The sequence below is a fragment of the Sciurus vulgaris genome (assembly GCF_902686455.1).
Source record: "Sciurus vulgaris genome assembly, chromosome: 11".
NCBI lineage: Eukaryota > Metazoa > Chordata > Mammalia > Rodentia > Sciuridae > Sciurus > Sciurus vulgaris.
Genome location: NC_136472.1, coordinates 60,359,371 through 60,376,077, shown reverse-complemented (window position 1 = coordinate 60,376,077; position 16,707 = coordinate 60,359,371). Strand labels below are relative to the sequence as shown.

The window sequence follows — 16,707 nt, the reverse complement described above, 5'->3', positions numbered from 1 at the left end:
ACTTCAGCAAAAGAACTGTTAATACACTTAAATGTAAAAATTAAAGACCAAATAAAACAAGGGTGGGGATATAAGTAGAAAATATGAAATGTTATAAACAGTCAGAAGTACAAAGAATATCACATTTAGAAAAGGGAGAAAGTAAAACTAGAGTAAGATCACAGACTTAGGTGGTTAAAGACAAGGGATACTTAAAACTGGCAGACCAGGAAAAAAGTTTAAGATGAAAATGGGTAGGGGAACAAAAGGAATTAAGAGCGTTAACAAAAGTATAAAGGCAAAAGTAACTACTAGAACAAAATTCCTAACCTTGCTAAATTCCAAAGCAAATGTTTAAAAAGACAAAATAAATAAATAAATAAAAGTAAAGAAAGGAGCACAGTAAATAGACATGGAATAATTATATAATAGTGACTGAGAAAAAAACAAACATACGGTCAAATCAATATGAATGGGCTTAAATTGGTTATTAAGATTTTTAAGCAAATGCCATTAAAATTTGGTTTAGGCAAGAATCTTGTAGTGAATGCTAAAATCAAAGGTGCAAAGTTTGGCCCTTGTAGTAATAATCTAGCAAGGGATGTGTAAAATGAATCTGAAACAAATAACATCAGACAAACCCAAATTGTCAGATTGCAGAACACTGTATAAAGTAACTGGCTGCTTCTTCAAAAAATATCAGTGTCATGAAAGAAAGGTAGGCTTTGGAACTGCTTCATATTAAAGAAATCCGAAGAGACAGGTAATTTGTGACTCTAGATGAGATTCTGTACGAAATAGGGAGAAATGCTACAAAGGGCATTATCCCTTTGTATAATGATTGATAAAATTGAAAAATGGACTGACAAAAGTACATTTTCATTATTAAATTTCTTTCAGTTTGATTGAGGTAAATTTCTGAAGTGGTTTAGAAAAAAATACATAATAATGCTGGTGTGAAGGGGAGGAATGAGGCAAAGGTAGCAAAATCTTTAAAAAGTTGATGAGTTTGAGTATTTTAGTGTTCTCTAGTCTATCCTTATCTATGAACTATATAAGCCAGAGACCAGTACACACATTAGGTTAGAAAAGTAGAATTTAAGTTACATAATTTTCTCAAATTCCTCCCTCCCCTTTTTTAAAGCATTGTTTTATCAGTTCAAATTACTTGTATTTGGAAGGCCTGGCAAATTTGGCATCAGTCCTTTTAAGCTATAGGTGTGATGTCTTTCAAAACTTCTTTTTCTCTGTTAGGTTTTCACAGAATTTACCTATCTGCATTCTTAGAATATGCCTTAAAGAAGAAAAAAAAATTGTTTTCTAAGTGTGTCGTTTCATATGACCTCCAGTAAAATGCTTGGTCATGTGGAAAAACCCTGCAATTTATTTTTTCTCCCTTCTTACTACTTCCTTCTGGTATGAGAACAATATAAAAGATGGAATGAATTTAAAAGCCAAAGTGAGGCATGTCAAACAATATGTGGTTAGTAGTTTGATAAGTCTTGACAGCTATTTTGCATCTAAATATGTTTTACTTGATCAAGCTCCTTTAATTATCTTTTGAGGAACGATTTGTTCTGTATCAACAGAAAGAAGTTTTGAGAATACTTTGTCTTAATGATTCTGCTTTTTTCTTTATATGTAATAAATATTTGTGAAGGAAAGGGAGAACATCAAATGAAATTTGAGATAATGTACTCAATCTTAATATGTTATATTGACCAAGTTTTTAATCATGAAAAGCCAGTGATTAAAAAATGATCTTATGTCTAGTGATTCTTTAACAGTATTTACAGTGAGTTTCTTGCTTCTGTCTTAAGTTTCTACAGAGAAGAAAAATATCACATGACTCTACTAGAAGAAAAATTCAAGAGCTTTCATACCTTTTTCAATAGAGCAGTATCTCACATGCAGTGAGACTTCACCATGGTTTTCAATCTTTATACCTAGTGCAGTAGGACATTACTTCCTGATCCTGACTATCTTGTTTAAGAATGATTATATGATTTTTAAGCATATGAATAGTGTGAATTCTTCAGAGGATAATGTTATGTACTGTACAATTTTTAAAAGTTCTGTTGTGAGATTAAAATGCATGACATTTCTAAGAAGTAGAGTGTTACTTTTTAATGTAAAGACCAAGAATCCTTTTTTTTTTTTTAAGACTATTTAGTCAAATACCACAATGTAAAGTCACTAAAAATTAGGTAGAAATGACTGATGTGCAATACCAAGAAAAACAAGTTTTGTACAAAAAGAAATACTATTTTTAAATTTAAATTTTATAGTGATACCATTATTTTGCTGTTGAAAACTTTTGTCCCTTGGTGCATTTTGAGGTCCTAATTTTCCAGTCATTCTACTTATAAACTTTTTGGTAATTGCAGAGTTTTTATATTTTAAGACTTTTTGTTAACATTTTAAGTAATTATAAAACAATTATATTTTTTTCTAACTAGGAAGAAGCATTACATGCATTTATTCAACCAGAAATCCTAGATGGCCCAAATCAGTATTTTTGCGAACGTTGTAAGAAGAAATGTGATGCTCGAAAGGTAAATGCCATGTAGAGATCAGTTCTTAATTACTTGATATAATATTCAATATCCAATAGAGTCCCTTCTTTTTGTTTCTTTTTAGGGTCTTCGGTTTTTGCATTTCCCTTATCTTTTGACCTTACAGTTGAAAAGATTTGATTTTGATTATACAACCATGCATAGGATTAAATTAAATGATCGAATGACATTTCCTGAGGAGCTAGATATGAGTACATTTATTGACGTTGAAGATGAGGTAAATATTTATTATATTTCCTTGTTATATTTCTCATAAATCTACTTTAGGTACACATGTTTTTAAAAGAACTGTTTGAAGTAAATTAAGAGTAGATGCCATGGGGCTTGGGTTGTGGCTCAGTGGTAGACCGCTCACCTGGCATGTGTGAGGCCGTGGGTTAGATCCTCAGCACCACATAAAAATTTAAAAATATAAAAAAAAGAGTAGATGCCTTTTAGATGGTCACCTTGATAAAAGCTTTTCCTTACTTTCTAATGCAAACTTCTATTAAAAAAAAAAAAAAAAAAAAAAGAATTACTTTGTATAAGCTTTTCCTGGCTACCAAAAAATACACTTCTCGTTTGGGCAAAGTAATTTATGATAAGTCTTTGAAAAGACGGTAAGAATCTCACCTCTGGAATTTTTTCTTGATTTCAAGTAATCATGTTTCATAATTTTGTAATAATTGAAACTGGTCTGCCAGTGGGCTTTATTTGTGTTTCTGATATGTACTAAACATGGAACAAATACATATGAATGAATAGATAAACTAAATGGCATGAACTTAATTTCTTGTATTAAACAGAGTATCTGAGGTATTCTCACTTAAGGTTTACTAGCTCTTAATTGGTTAGAAAGATATGAAATGCATTGTGTTCTGCTTTTCTTTTTTAATTAGCTGTTTTAAACTTTAAATAGGTTGATCATGGGACTTGGCCATACACATGAAATGATCATCATTTCTTTTCTACTCAATTCTTTTCTGCTCAATTTCTTTCTACTCATTGATCTCCCAGAATTCCTCTAGCCTTATTCAGTAAAAGATGTATATTCTCTCAGTCTATTCTTTTCAAAACTCTTCTGATTTTATTTTATGAAATATTTATGATCATTTAGCATAGTGGTTCAGAGTGATTAAATCTTTTTTTTAGTCTCAAAACTACCATGAAACATTTTTTTTCTGATCTGAATTGATTGCTACATTTAAAAAATGCCTTTTCCTAGGAGCTCAAAAATAATTTTAAACATTTATCAAGTTTTATTTAGTACTGATAAGCACCAGTAGGCAATGTGGTATAAAAGAGCACATGTTTTGGGCTTAGCTAGATGTCAGTTCAAAGCCTGTAATCCTAGCTGCTCAGAAGACTGAGGCAGGGGGATTTTAAGTTCAAGCGGCCTGGATAGCTTAGTGAAACCCTGTCTCAAAATAAAACTTACAAAGGGCTGGAGATATAGATCAGTTGTAGAGTGCTTGCCTATCATGTGTGAGGCCCTGGGTTCAATCTCCAGTACCACCAAAAAGAAAAAAGAAAAAAAATAGTAGACGTTAGTTCATATTCTTGTCTTGCTTCTTCCTAGCTTCTTGACCTTGGATAATTCACATAACTTTTCTGAGCCTCATTTTCCTTGTCTGTAAGGATAATAATTGTTTTTTTATAGCTATTTTACAGTGATGCCTTAGATGAAGTAGATTTTTACTAAATGGTAACAATGGCCAGGTAACTTTTTGAAAGGTTTAATTTAAAATATTATCTCCAACACTTTTAAATTAGCATAAAAATATGCTGAATTTTCAAAGGTGATATTATCTTTGTAGAATTTCTACTTACATATAGATGTGTATTAGATCCATCTTCTGTTTATGCCTAGTGTATTTCTTGTAAAGGGAGATCTTTTCTAAGGGAAGGAAACCTAGGTATAAAGTTTGATAGGTTCTTATAAGGAAGTTCTCAGTAGAGTTCTTGAGAAAAGATATATTTTGGCTTAGTTGGAGGAGTTTCAGGAATGATCTCTTTTGACTTAAATTTCTGAAATTGGTTTTCACCACCATTTTTCCTTGAACCAGACTTTCTTGAGGGAGAAAGACTGCACACTTGGTACAATTCCTACAACAAAATTGTTTGGAAAAAAGTTTGTTATTTATTGCTTAATCGATTCAAGAACTTCTGTGCAATGCCTTATACATATCAGGAGTTGTATCTTAGAGAATTCTCAAACTATTTAAATAAAAACATTTTTAGGAGTGTCCATAAAATATTAAAGAAAAGGGTTGTTTGGGAATTTCTAAGAATTCTTCAGTTGAATTTGTTTGAATGTGATTCTTTAAAACCATAAAACATAGAAGTTATTTCTGCCTCCTGTACACTAGGATATAAAGTTCTGAGGATAGATATGATATCTTGTTTTTGTTTCTAATTATCTATAACACCTAACACAGTGATAAACTGAATTGGACTTTTTGTTCAAAAGAAGAGAAGATATTCTCTTGGGATTTGAAAACAAAAGGATCTCAGTTTGGAGCGTAGGTTATCTATTTTGATGGATTGTGCTGAAAGAATTGATAATTTTGTTTTGTTACTGTGCAATGATAAACATAATGGGGTTTAATAGAATTCTAAATCACTAATTTGTTGTTCAGATTTTAAGATAGAAATGCTATTAAAGTGCCCTTTTTACTTGTTTAAAGTTTAAGAGAAATTTACTTAAATCCTTTTATTACTAAGGATATATTAAATTATGTGAAAATGTTAGAAAGTAGGTAAAAAGTTTTGATGAGTATATTTTCATTTATTTGGCTTATAATTGTAAGATAATTTTGTTTTATTAAGAAATCTCCTCAGACCGAAAGTTGCACTGATAGTGGAGCAGAAAATGAAGGTAGTTGTCATAGTGATCAGATGAGCAATGATTTCTCCAATGATGATGGTGTTGATGAAGGAATCTGCCTTGAGAGCAATAGTGGAACTGAAAAGATTTCAAAACCTGGACTTGAAAAGGTACCTTTCATAGTTTGTGTGTTTTGTTTTTAGTGCTGGGGATTGAACCCAGGGCCTTGTGCATGCCAGTCAGATTCTCTACTACAGAGCTATATCTCTAGCCCCTTGTATTTTATTTAAAAGAGAAAACAATCTCTGAGTTTCTTTATAATTATGTAGCTGTTTTGAATAATAATACACTTCTTAAAGTTACTAGTTTTCTATGTATATGTGCGTGTATATAAGATCATAATTAAACTTACGAAAAAACTACTTATTGATAGGAACATTAATTTCTGGGAGACCGATCTATAAACTATGCCCCCCGACAAAAAAAAAAGAAAGGATGCCCAGCAACCAGGAAACAAAGATCCTAGAACTACCGCTAACTTTAACCCATTGCAGTGAGTTAGCAAACTTATGTATCGTCTGAGTTTTCTTACATAGCAAAATGAAAGTGTTGGACTTGATCTGTTGATTTGAAAATTCCTGGCCATAGGAACACTTTTGAAAGAGTTAATGACAGAATTGATCTTTTTGAGGTAGCAGAAAGCCAGAGCTCTCAGTCTTCCTCTACTCTCCCCAATAGTCCTTAGGCACTTTTGGAAAATGATATAATCCCATGGATTATAATATGAAAACCATAGAACTGGATAATCTCTGAGACAGGATTTTCTTTGTTCTGTGTGAAGATTTTATCAAACCATTTCTTTCACATTGATGTATTCTGCTTTATTGAGGAGAGGATTACAGGTAAAAAATGTCTTATGTGTGGTGTGAATAATCACTTGAAGGCTCAAATCTTACAGTCATATTAAATATAGAGATTTGGGAACAGTATTTAAGAATGGGTTTTTACTAGAATAGATCTGTTACTAGATCAAGGCCATCATCCTCACCACTGTCACCACTACCATTTACCTTTGAAAATTGCCTCATTCAACACAGAGATAGGTAAGCAGGAATTGCTATATAATGAATAATCAGATATAACAATATAAAGAACATTGCATTATAGCAAAAGTCGGTAAACCATGGTTCAAGAGCCCAATCCAGTCATTGGCCTGTTTTTTTGAATACTCAAGTCATCGACAAATAAAGGCAGTTTAATTTCTTCCCTTCCAATGTGTACGGTTTTTTCTTTTCTTACTGTACTCAGTAGGACTTCCAATATAGTAACTAGGGGTGGGGAGAGACAACATCCTTGCCTTCCTCCTTATTTTAGGAGGAAAACTTTTTGTCTCTTACCATTAAGTTTAATAGTGGCTCCATATTTTTTGTGGGTATCCTTTGTCATATTAAGGAGGTTCACCTTCATTCCTAGTTTGTTTAGAGGTTTTTTTGTTTGTTTTATCAGGAAGGGGGATTAGATTTTGTCAAATGTTTTTCTGCATTAATATGATAATTATGTAGTTATTCTTTTCCTTGAATTGCTTTAATGTTCTAGTATTGAACCAGTTTTGCTTAACTGGAACAAATCCTATTGTGTTATGATATGTAATTTTTAGATATTATTGAATTTGATTTGCTAGTATTTTACAGATTTTTTACTTGTGTTCATGAGACACATAGGTGTGTAGTTTTCCATTCTTGTAAAATGTTTATCTTGTTTGAGTAATGCTGGGCTTATAGAAAGAATTATATAGTGTTCCCTCTTTTTGGAAGTGATTTTAGAGAATTGGTATATTTCTTCCTCAGATGTTTGGTAGAATTCACCAGTGAAGTAGTTCAGTCTCCTTACTAGTTGCACATCCATACATTTTGATATATTGTGGTTTTGTTTTCATTTGTGTCAAGATATTTTCTAATTTCTCATGTGACTCTTTGATTCTTTGTTTTTTGATTTCCTCATGTTTGTGAATTTTCTGCTTTCCCTTTTTAAACTGATTTCCACTTTCCTTCACTTTTGAAGAATTATTTCTCTGAACATATAATTCTAGGCTGCTGGTGGTTTTTTTTCTTCAACACTTGAAATATTTCACTATCCTCTCTTCTTGCTTGTATGCTTTATAATGAAAAGTATTCTGTAATACTTATCTTGATTCCTCTGTAGGTAAGGTGCTACTTCCCTTTGACTCCCTTGAAAAGTCTTGGTTTTATGAAGTTTGAATATGATAAGACTAAATGTGAAAAGTTTTTTGTGTTTTTTTTTTTTTTTTGGTGAGGGAAGGGTAATTTATCCTTCTTGGTGTTTTCTGAACTTCCAGCTCTGTTGCTTGGTGCTCCCTATTTTTGTGAGTTAAGTTTTATTGGAACAAGCCATTCCCATTGCTTATATATTGTCTCTGTTTGGTATAGTGCCCTAACAGAATTGGATAGTTGTAGCAAACACCGAATGACCCACAAAGCCTAAAATATTCACTATTGTACCTGAGTGTGAGAAGTTGAAAGAATCCCCAGGCTTTAGTTCTGACATTGCCATTAACAAGTTGTATCACGTTTGGGCAAATCATTTAGTCTCTGTGCCTCTCTGTTGGCACATTTTGGAGGAATTTGGACTAGGTCTTTACTGTTGTCCTACCCAGATCTAGACATTTGTAAATTTGTTTGCCAATACTGTGTTTGAAGATTTATGCCCCTTTTATTTTAAAGCAATGTATTATTTTGTTAATGCTATTAAAATAGAATAATAGGATATGTTTTTATGTAATTTTATTTACAAATTACCATTCTACATTTGGATAAAGTCACTCTTAATCCGTTTTCTATCTCTTAGCAATCAATTTATGATTTGGAACTAAAATTGCTGCTCTTGAGAACCCTCTTTCATATAGACCTTATTTTGTTTATATTTATGTATTGTTTGTGATATGTTTATGTTTGTACATGTTTGTTTATGATGTGGTATCTTGTTTCTGATAAGTATGTTTATATAATTCTGATTTGAAAGGTGATTCAGTCTACCTTTGTAATCTAGAATTTTCTACCTTCAGAATTTTCCAAGGAGATAATTATATTTTGGCTTTGCTAATTATAATGAAACTTTTAAAATGTATAGATGCAGCCTTTTAAAAATACAGGGTGTCTCCATATCATAAAATATTTTTCATATCATTCAAACACATCCAGAGTTTGTCATCTCACGTTCTTTTAAGGTTATTTTAATCTGTTTCTTCACAATTTCAAAAGGTAATTTTTAAAAGATCTGATGTGTGAAAAACTTATGATGATAAACTACATATTTATTTACTAATTCAAAACAGTTTGATAGTATAATTGTAAATTTTATAAGTTGTTCAATGCTTTAGAAACAAATTCTGAATTGCAGGTAAATTCTGAAACCTATGACTAATCTTAGTTTTAGAAATAAAATTTAACTACAGAAGGAAGTTTTCAGACATGTTCAGAATTTGTTCTAGAAACCTCAATATTAATAATTACAGTCAGTTTAAAGTTATTTAAGATAAATTGAATGTTATGAGACTTCTCAGAGGCACAAATGCCTTTACCTAAAGAATTTAAGGGAGGGCTGAGGCTTTAACAGCTCAGTGGTAGAGCATTTGCCTCATGTGTGAGGCCAGGGTTCAGTTCCCAGCACTGTGAGAAGAAGAAAAAGAGGGAAAGGGGAAAAGGGAGGGAAATTAATAAATAACAAACAATAAGGTGGGAGACACAGAAGAATAGAAGTTGAATACAGGGAAGGGAGGGGAGGATAGGAATGGGACAGATAGTAGAATCAGACGTAACTTTTCTATGTTCCTATATGAATATACAACCAGTGAAACTCCAAATCATGTACATCCACAAGAATGGGATCCTAATTAGAATAAGTTATACTCTATGTATGTATAATATGTCAAAATACACTCTGCCGTCATGTATATCTAAAAAGAACTTTTAAAAAAACTTGTTTGGCAGTAACTGGGGAATCTTCTCTTATCAAACTGCCTTTTTAACCTTCTTACATTCTTTTTATTTCCATCTTCTTCCCTGTCCTTTTTGTAATAGAATTAATGGTCTGCAAGATCTCTAGTATCTCCAGCTGTCTTAGGACGTGTAAAGTATCCCAGCTGCTGAAAGAAAAGATAACCATAAATATGAGACAATTCATTTGTAAATCACCTCTTTTTAAAATAAATCTTTTTATTCCAATTTTCTTTCAGAAACAACTTCAACAATTGTCTATTTCGTTCCAGTGAAGAATTGTTTACCAAAGAAGGCATTATTTAGAAATAGTTTTAATTTATTATAGATACAGTAGAATTCAGGATTCATTCTTAACATAAGGGAGAGATGTCAACAGATCATTCTATCACAGATATTACATAAGTACATTAGAAGATGTTGCAAATAATTACAGCTCTCAGCTCTTTTGTAAAGGAAATAGAATCTTATTTGGATAAAAAAAACATTTCATATGAGATTTCTTGATGTTCACTGTGCATGTTTAAAAAAAGTGTTGCACTTAGCTTGTGCTTCTAAATTTCAGGATGTTCTTTAGTTTTTGTGTAAATTTATATTTATAGATATAGTTCCAAAGGTTATCGCAAAATTAAAATGTGAAGAAATACTCTGAGTGAAACTTGTGATATATAAAAGTTTTTGGTGACTTACCATTTTAATTTTATCTTAGAGAAAAATTAACCTGTAATAGGTAGGACAACTAACATGGTACTTTGTTTTGTGTTACTAGAGAATAGGAAATAGTCAAATAAGGGTTTCGTGGTTTTCCTCTCCTCTGAATTACTTTTGTTTTTTTCTCCTCAGAATTCCTTGATCTATGAGCTCTTCTCTGTTATGGTTCATTCGGGGAGTGCTGCTGGTGGTCATTATTATGCTTGTATAAAGTCATTCAGTGATGAGCAGTGGTACAGCTTCAATGATCAACATGTTAGCCGGGTAAGGAGGTGTCCTTTCAGATTATCGAAAGACAGGAGTAGAGTTTATATAAAATGGAAGTGTCTGTATAGTGATGTTTCTCATGATCCACTTCAAAATAAGTCTTTCGTTTTCAGTGAATTTCTTGCTTTTGCTTATCGTAGTTCTTTGTTTTATCTTGGTGAGTGTTTCCCAAGATAGACCATCAATTTTCCTCTTGCCCTGAGCCCTCATATGTGCTCCTTCATGTGTCATTAGGAACACTGGAACTGACTGGCTGGTAAGCAGCCACTAATTATCATTACATTTGTTTGAATTAGTATATCTTTGTAGTCCATTTTCAGGATCTTGTATAGCATTTAGACCTGTAGTTAAAAGTTTGGATTACATATTGGCCTTAATTTAGTGGTGCCATAGATTTTACAAAACAATATAACAACTTTTTAGATAACACAAGAAGACATTAAGAAAACACATGGTGGATCTTCAGGAAGCAGAGGATATTATTCCAGTGCTTTTGCAAGGTAATTTTTAGTGTTTATAAGTTTGAATTAAATCTAGCTTCTCTGTGTTTTTTATCCTCAGATGTTAACCCCCAGGTTGCAAACCATACATGGGCCAAATCCAACCTGTCTCCAGGTTTTGGAAATAAAGTTTTATTAGAATACTGACATAGTCTTGTGTTTATGTTGTATTGTTGCTTTCATACTACAAGAATATAATTGAGTAGTTGCAACAGACCATCTGGCCTACAAAGCCTAAGGGGTTTTCTTTCCGGCCCCTTCCAGGAAAAAATGTGCTGATTTCTGACAGTTCTCATGTCAGTACATGGCTTTGTTGAACATTTTACTGTGTTACCAAGAGGAGATAAAGAATTTTTCCATCATGTGTCATTTTAAAAAAATGTAGATTTTCTTCTTTCTGGAATATTTTAAACTTTAATATATCTAAACAGTGGTGTGGCTTTGTGATTGTTTGAAATTTAAAAACCCACAATTTTAAATGAATATTTGTTGCTTGAAAATGGAATCTTTACTTTTTGTCCCTGTTAATCTTTTTTATGTTTCTGCTAGTTCCACAAATGCATATATGCTGATTTATAGACTGAAGGATCCAACAAGAAATGCAAGTATGTTAACTTACAGTTATTTGATTTTATTTGATTTTAAATTTGTTTAAGTTTTGCAAACCCACATAACCATTTTTAAATGATAGAACAATTGGATTTTTTAATACTTGAAAGAATTATAAGACTTACAAATTTAGTGGTAAAAAACTTGGGATAAGGTTGAAATGTTTTTTAGTACACTAAGAAACAAGTAACACTTATTATTCCTTAAATAAATTGGATATTTATTTGAAGTAAGTTGAATTATGTGCACTTAGGTATAGTGATAATAATCCCAGCCCTGTATAGCCATCAAAACTCACCAGCTGCATGTCCTAGAGCAAGTTATTGAACCATTCTAACTCTTTCTTTACACATCTGTAAAATGTAAAATGGGTTAATACTAGTATTTTTTTATGGTTGTTATAAAAATGAAATAACATTTTAGGAATTTAGCATCATATCTGACATGCAATAAAAACTCAAATGTGGCCATTATTTTCCTCAATTTCAAGACTTTGGGGTGTGTTAGTATGTAAATAATACTTTGAATGGGGTCTTTCCATAACCTGAAACACTAGAAACATTTTAGGAACTAGAGTTAAATATCTATGATATTTTATTAAAAAAGCAAGTAAGTTTATATGAATCTAATATAAATCCTTTATTACATTTTAATTTTAGTAAGAATCCCAGAAATAATCCTAAATATTAAGCATATTTTATTTTTACTTTTTGGTAATAATGGCTTTTAAAATTACAATTCTTATTTTTTCTTGCTGATTTTGACTGATTCATGCAGAATTGTTAACAGGGTTGTGTGTGAACATGTAGAGATGGTGTGTTTGCCCACATTCATTTTATAATTAAAAACAACAGAATGAATCAAACAACATTACTCTATGTAAATTTATGATTACACAAATGGTATGCCTTTACGCCATGTACAAACAGAGAAACAACATGTATCCCATTTGTTTACAATAAAAAAAAAAAGAAAAAAGAAAAAAAAAAACATAAATCACTGTCTTTGACTTCAACATACTTTTTTGTTCAGAAACTTAACAACAACAAGTTAGTAGTAACTTGTTAACATTATAATGTTTTTGTTCATGTTTTTGTAAACTTTCATCAGATTGTGGAGTCAGTTGATAGAGGACTTAGAACTTAATCATTTTTTACCAAAAGTATATTCTAGGAGCTGTTATACAGTAACTGTTCAGTAATTTAATATAGACCCAGGGTTGTAAATTTTGTATCCTGTGCAGACCCAGCCTTTACTCCCAACCTCTGGTTTTGTCGTAAAGCACCAGAGGGCGCTGTATGATATTTAGTGAATAATTTTTAATTCGTAACTCATTTCTGAAACCATTGCATTTTTTATCTTTTACAGAGACATGATCCTTTTCATATTAGTTCTATTTAATGCCAACCATTGACTCTATTAAATTATGTCTTAAATATCATATTGTTACTTGTATTACTTTGAGTCACATGTGAAGTTAAAATCATTAAAAAGCTTTCTTAAAAATAATTCGTATGGCACTGGGGATATAGCTCAGTCAAAGCCCTGGGTTCAATCCCTAGCACTGCAAATAATAATAATAACTTGTATGTAGGTCTTGATAATATTTTGCATGTACTCTTTTCTTTTAACTGGTTAAAAGTAGCTTCAGAAATGATAGTCACTTTTTTTTTTTTTTTTTTTTTTTTCAAATTACAGTATGCAGAGAGGAATGTAATAGATGAAGTTTTCAGTTTGGTCATTCAACCAGCCTTGTTTGGTTAGAAAGCAACTAAAAGATTACTTCAGGAACAAAGGAAAGATAATATTATTGCAGAATAAATAACAAGTAGCATTTGTAGTAGTAGCAAATACTACAATAGCAGTAGCATTTATCAAATTTTATTTTATCCCCATCATTTAATTGTGTGGGTAGAGGCTATGAATAAGCTAAAGAAACCTGAGTCTGGAGAAGTAAACTTGCCCACAGTCACACAATTTGATGGTGATGGCACAATTTGATATCAGAAATGGTTTTGTTTTTGAGTTTTAGAGAACTTTTTTACTCTACATAGTCTACATACTTAAGGTCTCCTGGAGTCAGAAGCCATTTTCAATGAATATATGGCTTTTTAAAATATGAGACCTGACTAGCAATACCTCTTCATCTTTGCCTAGAAGAATCCCATGTTTCAAGCTGACAAAAGAATGTAACTGAAATATATTTCTGTAAGTACAGAGTAACAGGATATGCCAGGGAGCATAGTAGAACAGCATGAATAAAAGAATCCCAATTTCAGTGACATGGTCTTACCCTGTTTTTATTACTGATAGAATTTCTAGAAGTGGATGAATACCCAGAACATATTAAAAATTTGGTGCAGAGAGAGAGAGAATTGGAAGAACAAGAGAAGAGGCAACGAGAAATTGAACGTAATACATGCAAGGTTAGATTCCATTGATTTACTTCTAACTGAGAAGTGTTACTTAAATTTACTTCTATTCTCATAACTAACTCATTTGGTTGATTCTGTAGTTATACAATCTTGATCATTAAGTAGTGTACCAGCTTTACTACAGAACTAAAATTGATTTGATTTGATATATAAACCCAGTAACATGGTGATAGTGCTTGGTCCTGGTAAAGCTGCAGTGAGGTAGGCATTCTCATATCCTGATACTCAATTGTTAAAACCTTTCTTAATAGAAAATGAGTAGTATTTATCAAAAAACCTTAAGCAAATTCATATTCTTTTATATAATTTTTCTTATAGAAATATTACCTAATAAAAGGATATTTCTTGACTGGAAGCATATTCATCTCAGTATTTTCCAAAATTGGAAACACCTTGAACATTTATCATAGAGGAAAACTGGAAACAACCTGAACGTTTATCATTAGGGGAATGATTACATAAATTATGATATATGCTTACAAAGAAGCATAGAGTTGTTTAAAATTAACTTTTTTAATTCTTTTAAGACAGTCTCAGCTGGGCACAGTGGCATACACTTGTAATCCCAGTGACTTGGTAGGTTGAAGCAGGAGGAGTACAAGTTCAAGACCAGTCTCAACAATTTAGCAAGGCTCTAAGGAACTCAGCAAGACCCTGTCTCTAGAGTGAAAAAAAAAATACATAGTCACTAACAATTAGTGAAAAGTATAGTTATAAAGAGAATGAGCCCAATTAGATTTAGATTTTCTTTTAAATGACAGTATTTTGACAATTAGGAAAAATACTATCTACAAAAAAATTAAACCTTGACTCTTGACCTCCTAAGCTAATGATATTTTACATTTTCTAGATAAAATTATTTTGTTCACATCCTATAAAACAAGTAATGATGGAAAATAAATTGGAGGTTCATAAGGACAAGACATTAAAGGAAGCAGTAGAAATGGCTTATAAGGTATGTTTAATTGCATTTATTTATCTTTTTGTATTTTGCATTTTAAATAATTATTATTTACTATTCATAGCATTTAATTATTGATCAAGTTATATAACCCAAATTTTCATTATAGTTAATAATAATATAAACTCTTACAATAAATTCAACAGCCTGTTAATTTGCTTGTCTCTTAATCTTCTTTGGAACATATACTTGGTTGATTTTGAGAATTTCTTCACTCTGAGAACTGGGGATATAACTTGGTAGAGTGCTTGCGTCACAAGCACATGACCTGGGTTCAATCCCCAGTACCACCACCAAAAAAAATTTCCTCATTCTGAAAGCCAGTTAATTAGAATTAGAAACAAAATATTTATTTGTTCTTTCCAGTTATTTAGCAGATATTTATTAAGTAACTACTATATGAGGTATTAGAGATACTAGAATGAAGAGATGATTACTGCCCTCATGGAGTATATAACACATTAGAAAAAATAGTTTTTAACATCCAAATTTGCATTGATTTTATTTTTTAGATGCTATAAACTAACTCAGTAGTATATTGAAGTAGTTTATTCTAAGACCTTAACCAGGATAGGGAAACTTGGGGAACAATATTTGAAGTAGAGAGGACAGCATACATAAAGCTCTGAGGTAAAGCAGTGCTTGGCATGTTCAAGAAACAGAAAAAAGGAGTATTGTGTTTATGTTATCTTGAATTAGAACATAGACTAACCTAAAATAAATTATAGAGACTTCGTAGGAGAATGATACTGCATTTTGTTCTAAGAATTACCGAAGTTACTGGAAGGGTTGAAAAGGCAAATAAAGAAGCACTCTTTCACCAGATCATTCCAAATATCATTTGTGGTTCTTGACAAATGAAAAATTTCCCTTTTTCTTCAAAACTGAATAGAACTTAACTAAAATTAGGCATTCATTACCTAGAGAAAAAATTATATACTTTATCATTTTGTATATTTCATTTATACGATCAGTTAGACAACTAAAAATAGCTCACAAGAGAGCTAACACTGTTTCTCAAAGTGTGAACCAGCACAGCCTGTACCAGAATCACAATAAGAATAATGTTGTTATTAAAATGCTAATTTATACAAATGAATCAGAATTTTTATGTTTGAGCTTGGGAATAATGCATTTTGGACAAGTATCACAAGTGATTCTTAGGCATATTAAATTTAAGAACTGTTTGTACTATGTACCTGATCTTATATAGCACTTAACCAGTGTTGAAATTTTACATTTTGTTGTGTGGCTATTTTAATTAATTATTACTGTTCTTCTCTAGACTTGAAGGGTGAATAGCATTCTGGTTTTGCCCACTGTTACATTTCTAATACCAGGTATATAGGAGAGTCCAAATTGAGAGGGTATGTAAGTGAATAAGTGAAGGAACAAACAGTAAGATGAATGGATGACTCTGGATTTACCTCATTGTAGTGAAAACCTTTAAACCTGGTATTGGACTTAAGCATCATTCCTGCAAAACAGTGGTAAAACCAAATTAGACTAAAGTGGAAAAAAATGTCTTAACAACAAAACAGTTTTACATAGTAAGGTCAATCAGTGATATAGAAGTAATGGTAGTTGATATTCCATCTGTTTTGAATGCAGGAAGAAAAAAACTATCTTGAAAGTAGGAAGGAAATGTTCACAAAGGAGCAAACAAAAGAGAGGTCAATCTTATATAGCCAAAATAGAGCTTCCTCTCTGGGGATGGGAGGTGGTGAATAGAGATCAAGGGGTACACACTAAGGCTTTCAGATCCTCCTTTAAAATCATAATCACAACCCTTAATGGACATTGAATACTTCTTAGCAGTCCTACTGTGTTTCTCCAGAAGACTCGTTTTC

At 31.6% G+C, this 16,707-nt stretch overlaps 1 protein-coding gene across 3 annotated transcripts in view; it reads left to right on the top strand.

Moving 5' to 3' along the window:
* The window catches only part of USP47 (ubiquitin specific peptidase 47), a 105,130-nt gene that overhangs the window by 59,226 nt on the left and 29,197 nt on the right, over window positions 1-16,707 (top strand). For all 3 annotated transcript variants that reach the window (XM_079102673.1, XM_079102672.1, XM_079102674.1), the window contains 8 exons: window positions 2,439-2,534; window positions 2,620-2,772; window positions 5,364-5,531; window positions 10,218-10,349; window positions 10,776-10,852; window positions 11,402-11,457; window positions 13,775-13,887; window positions 14,747-14,851. In XM_079102673.1, the coding sequence (XP_078958799.1) occupies window positions 2,439-2,534; window positions 2,620-2,772; window positions 5,364-5,531; window positions 10,218-10,349; window positions 10,776-10,852; window positions 11,402-11,457; window positions 13,775-13,887; window positions 14,747-14,851 (900 nt within the window). The remainder of the gene's footprint in view (window positions 1-2,438; window positions 2,535-2,619; window positions 2,773-5,363; window positions 5,532-10,217; window positions 10,350-10,775; window positions 10,853-11,401; window positions 11,458-13,774; window positions 13,888-14,746; window positions 14,852-16,707) is intronic.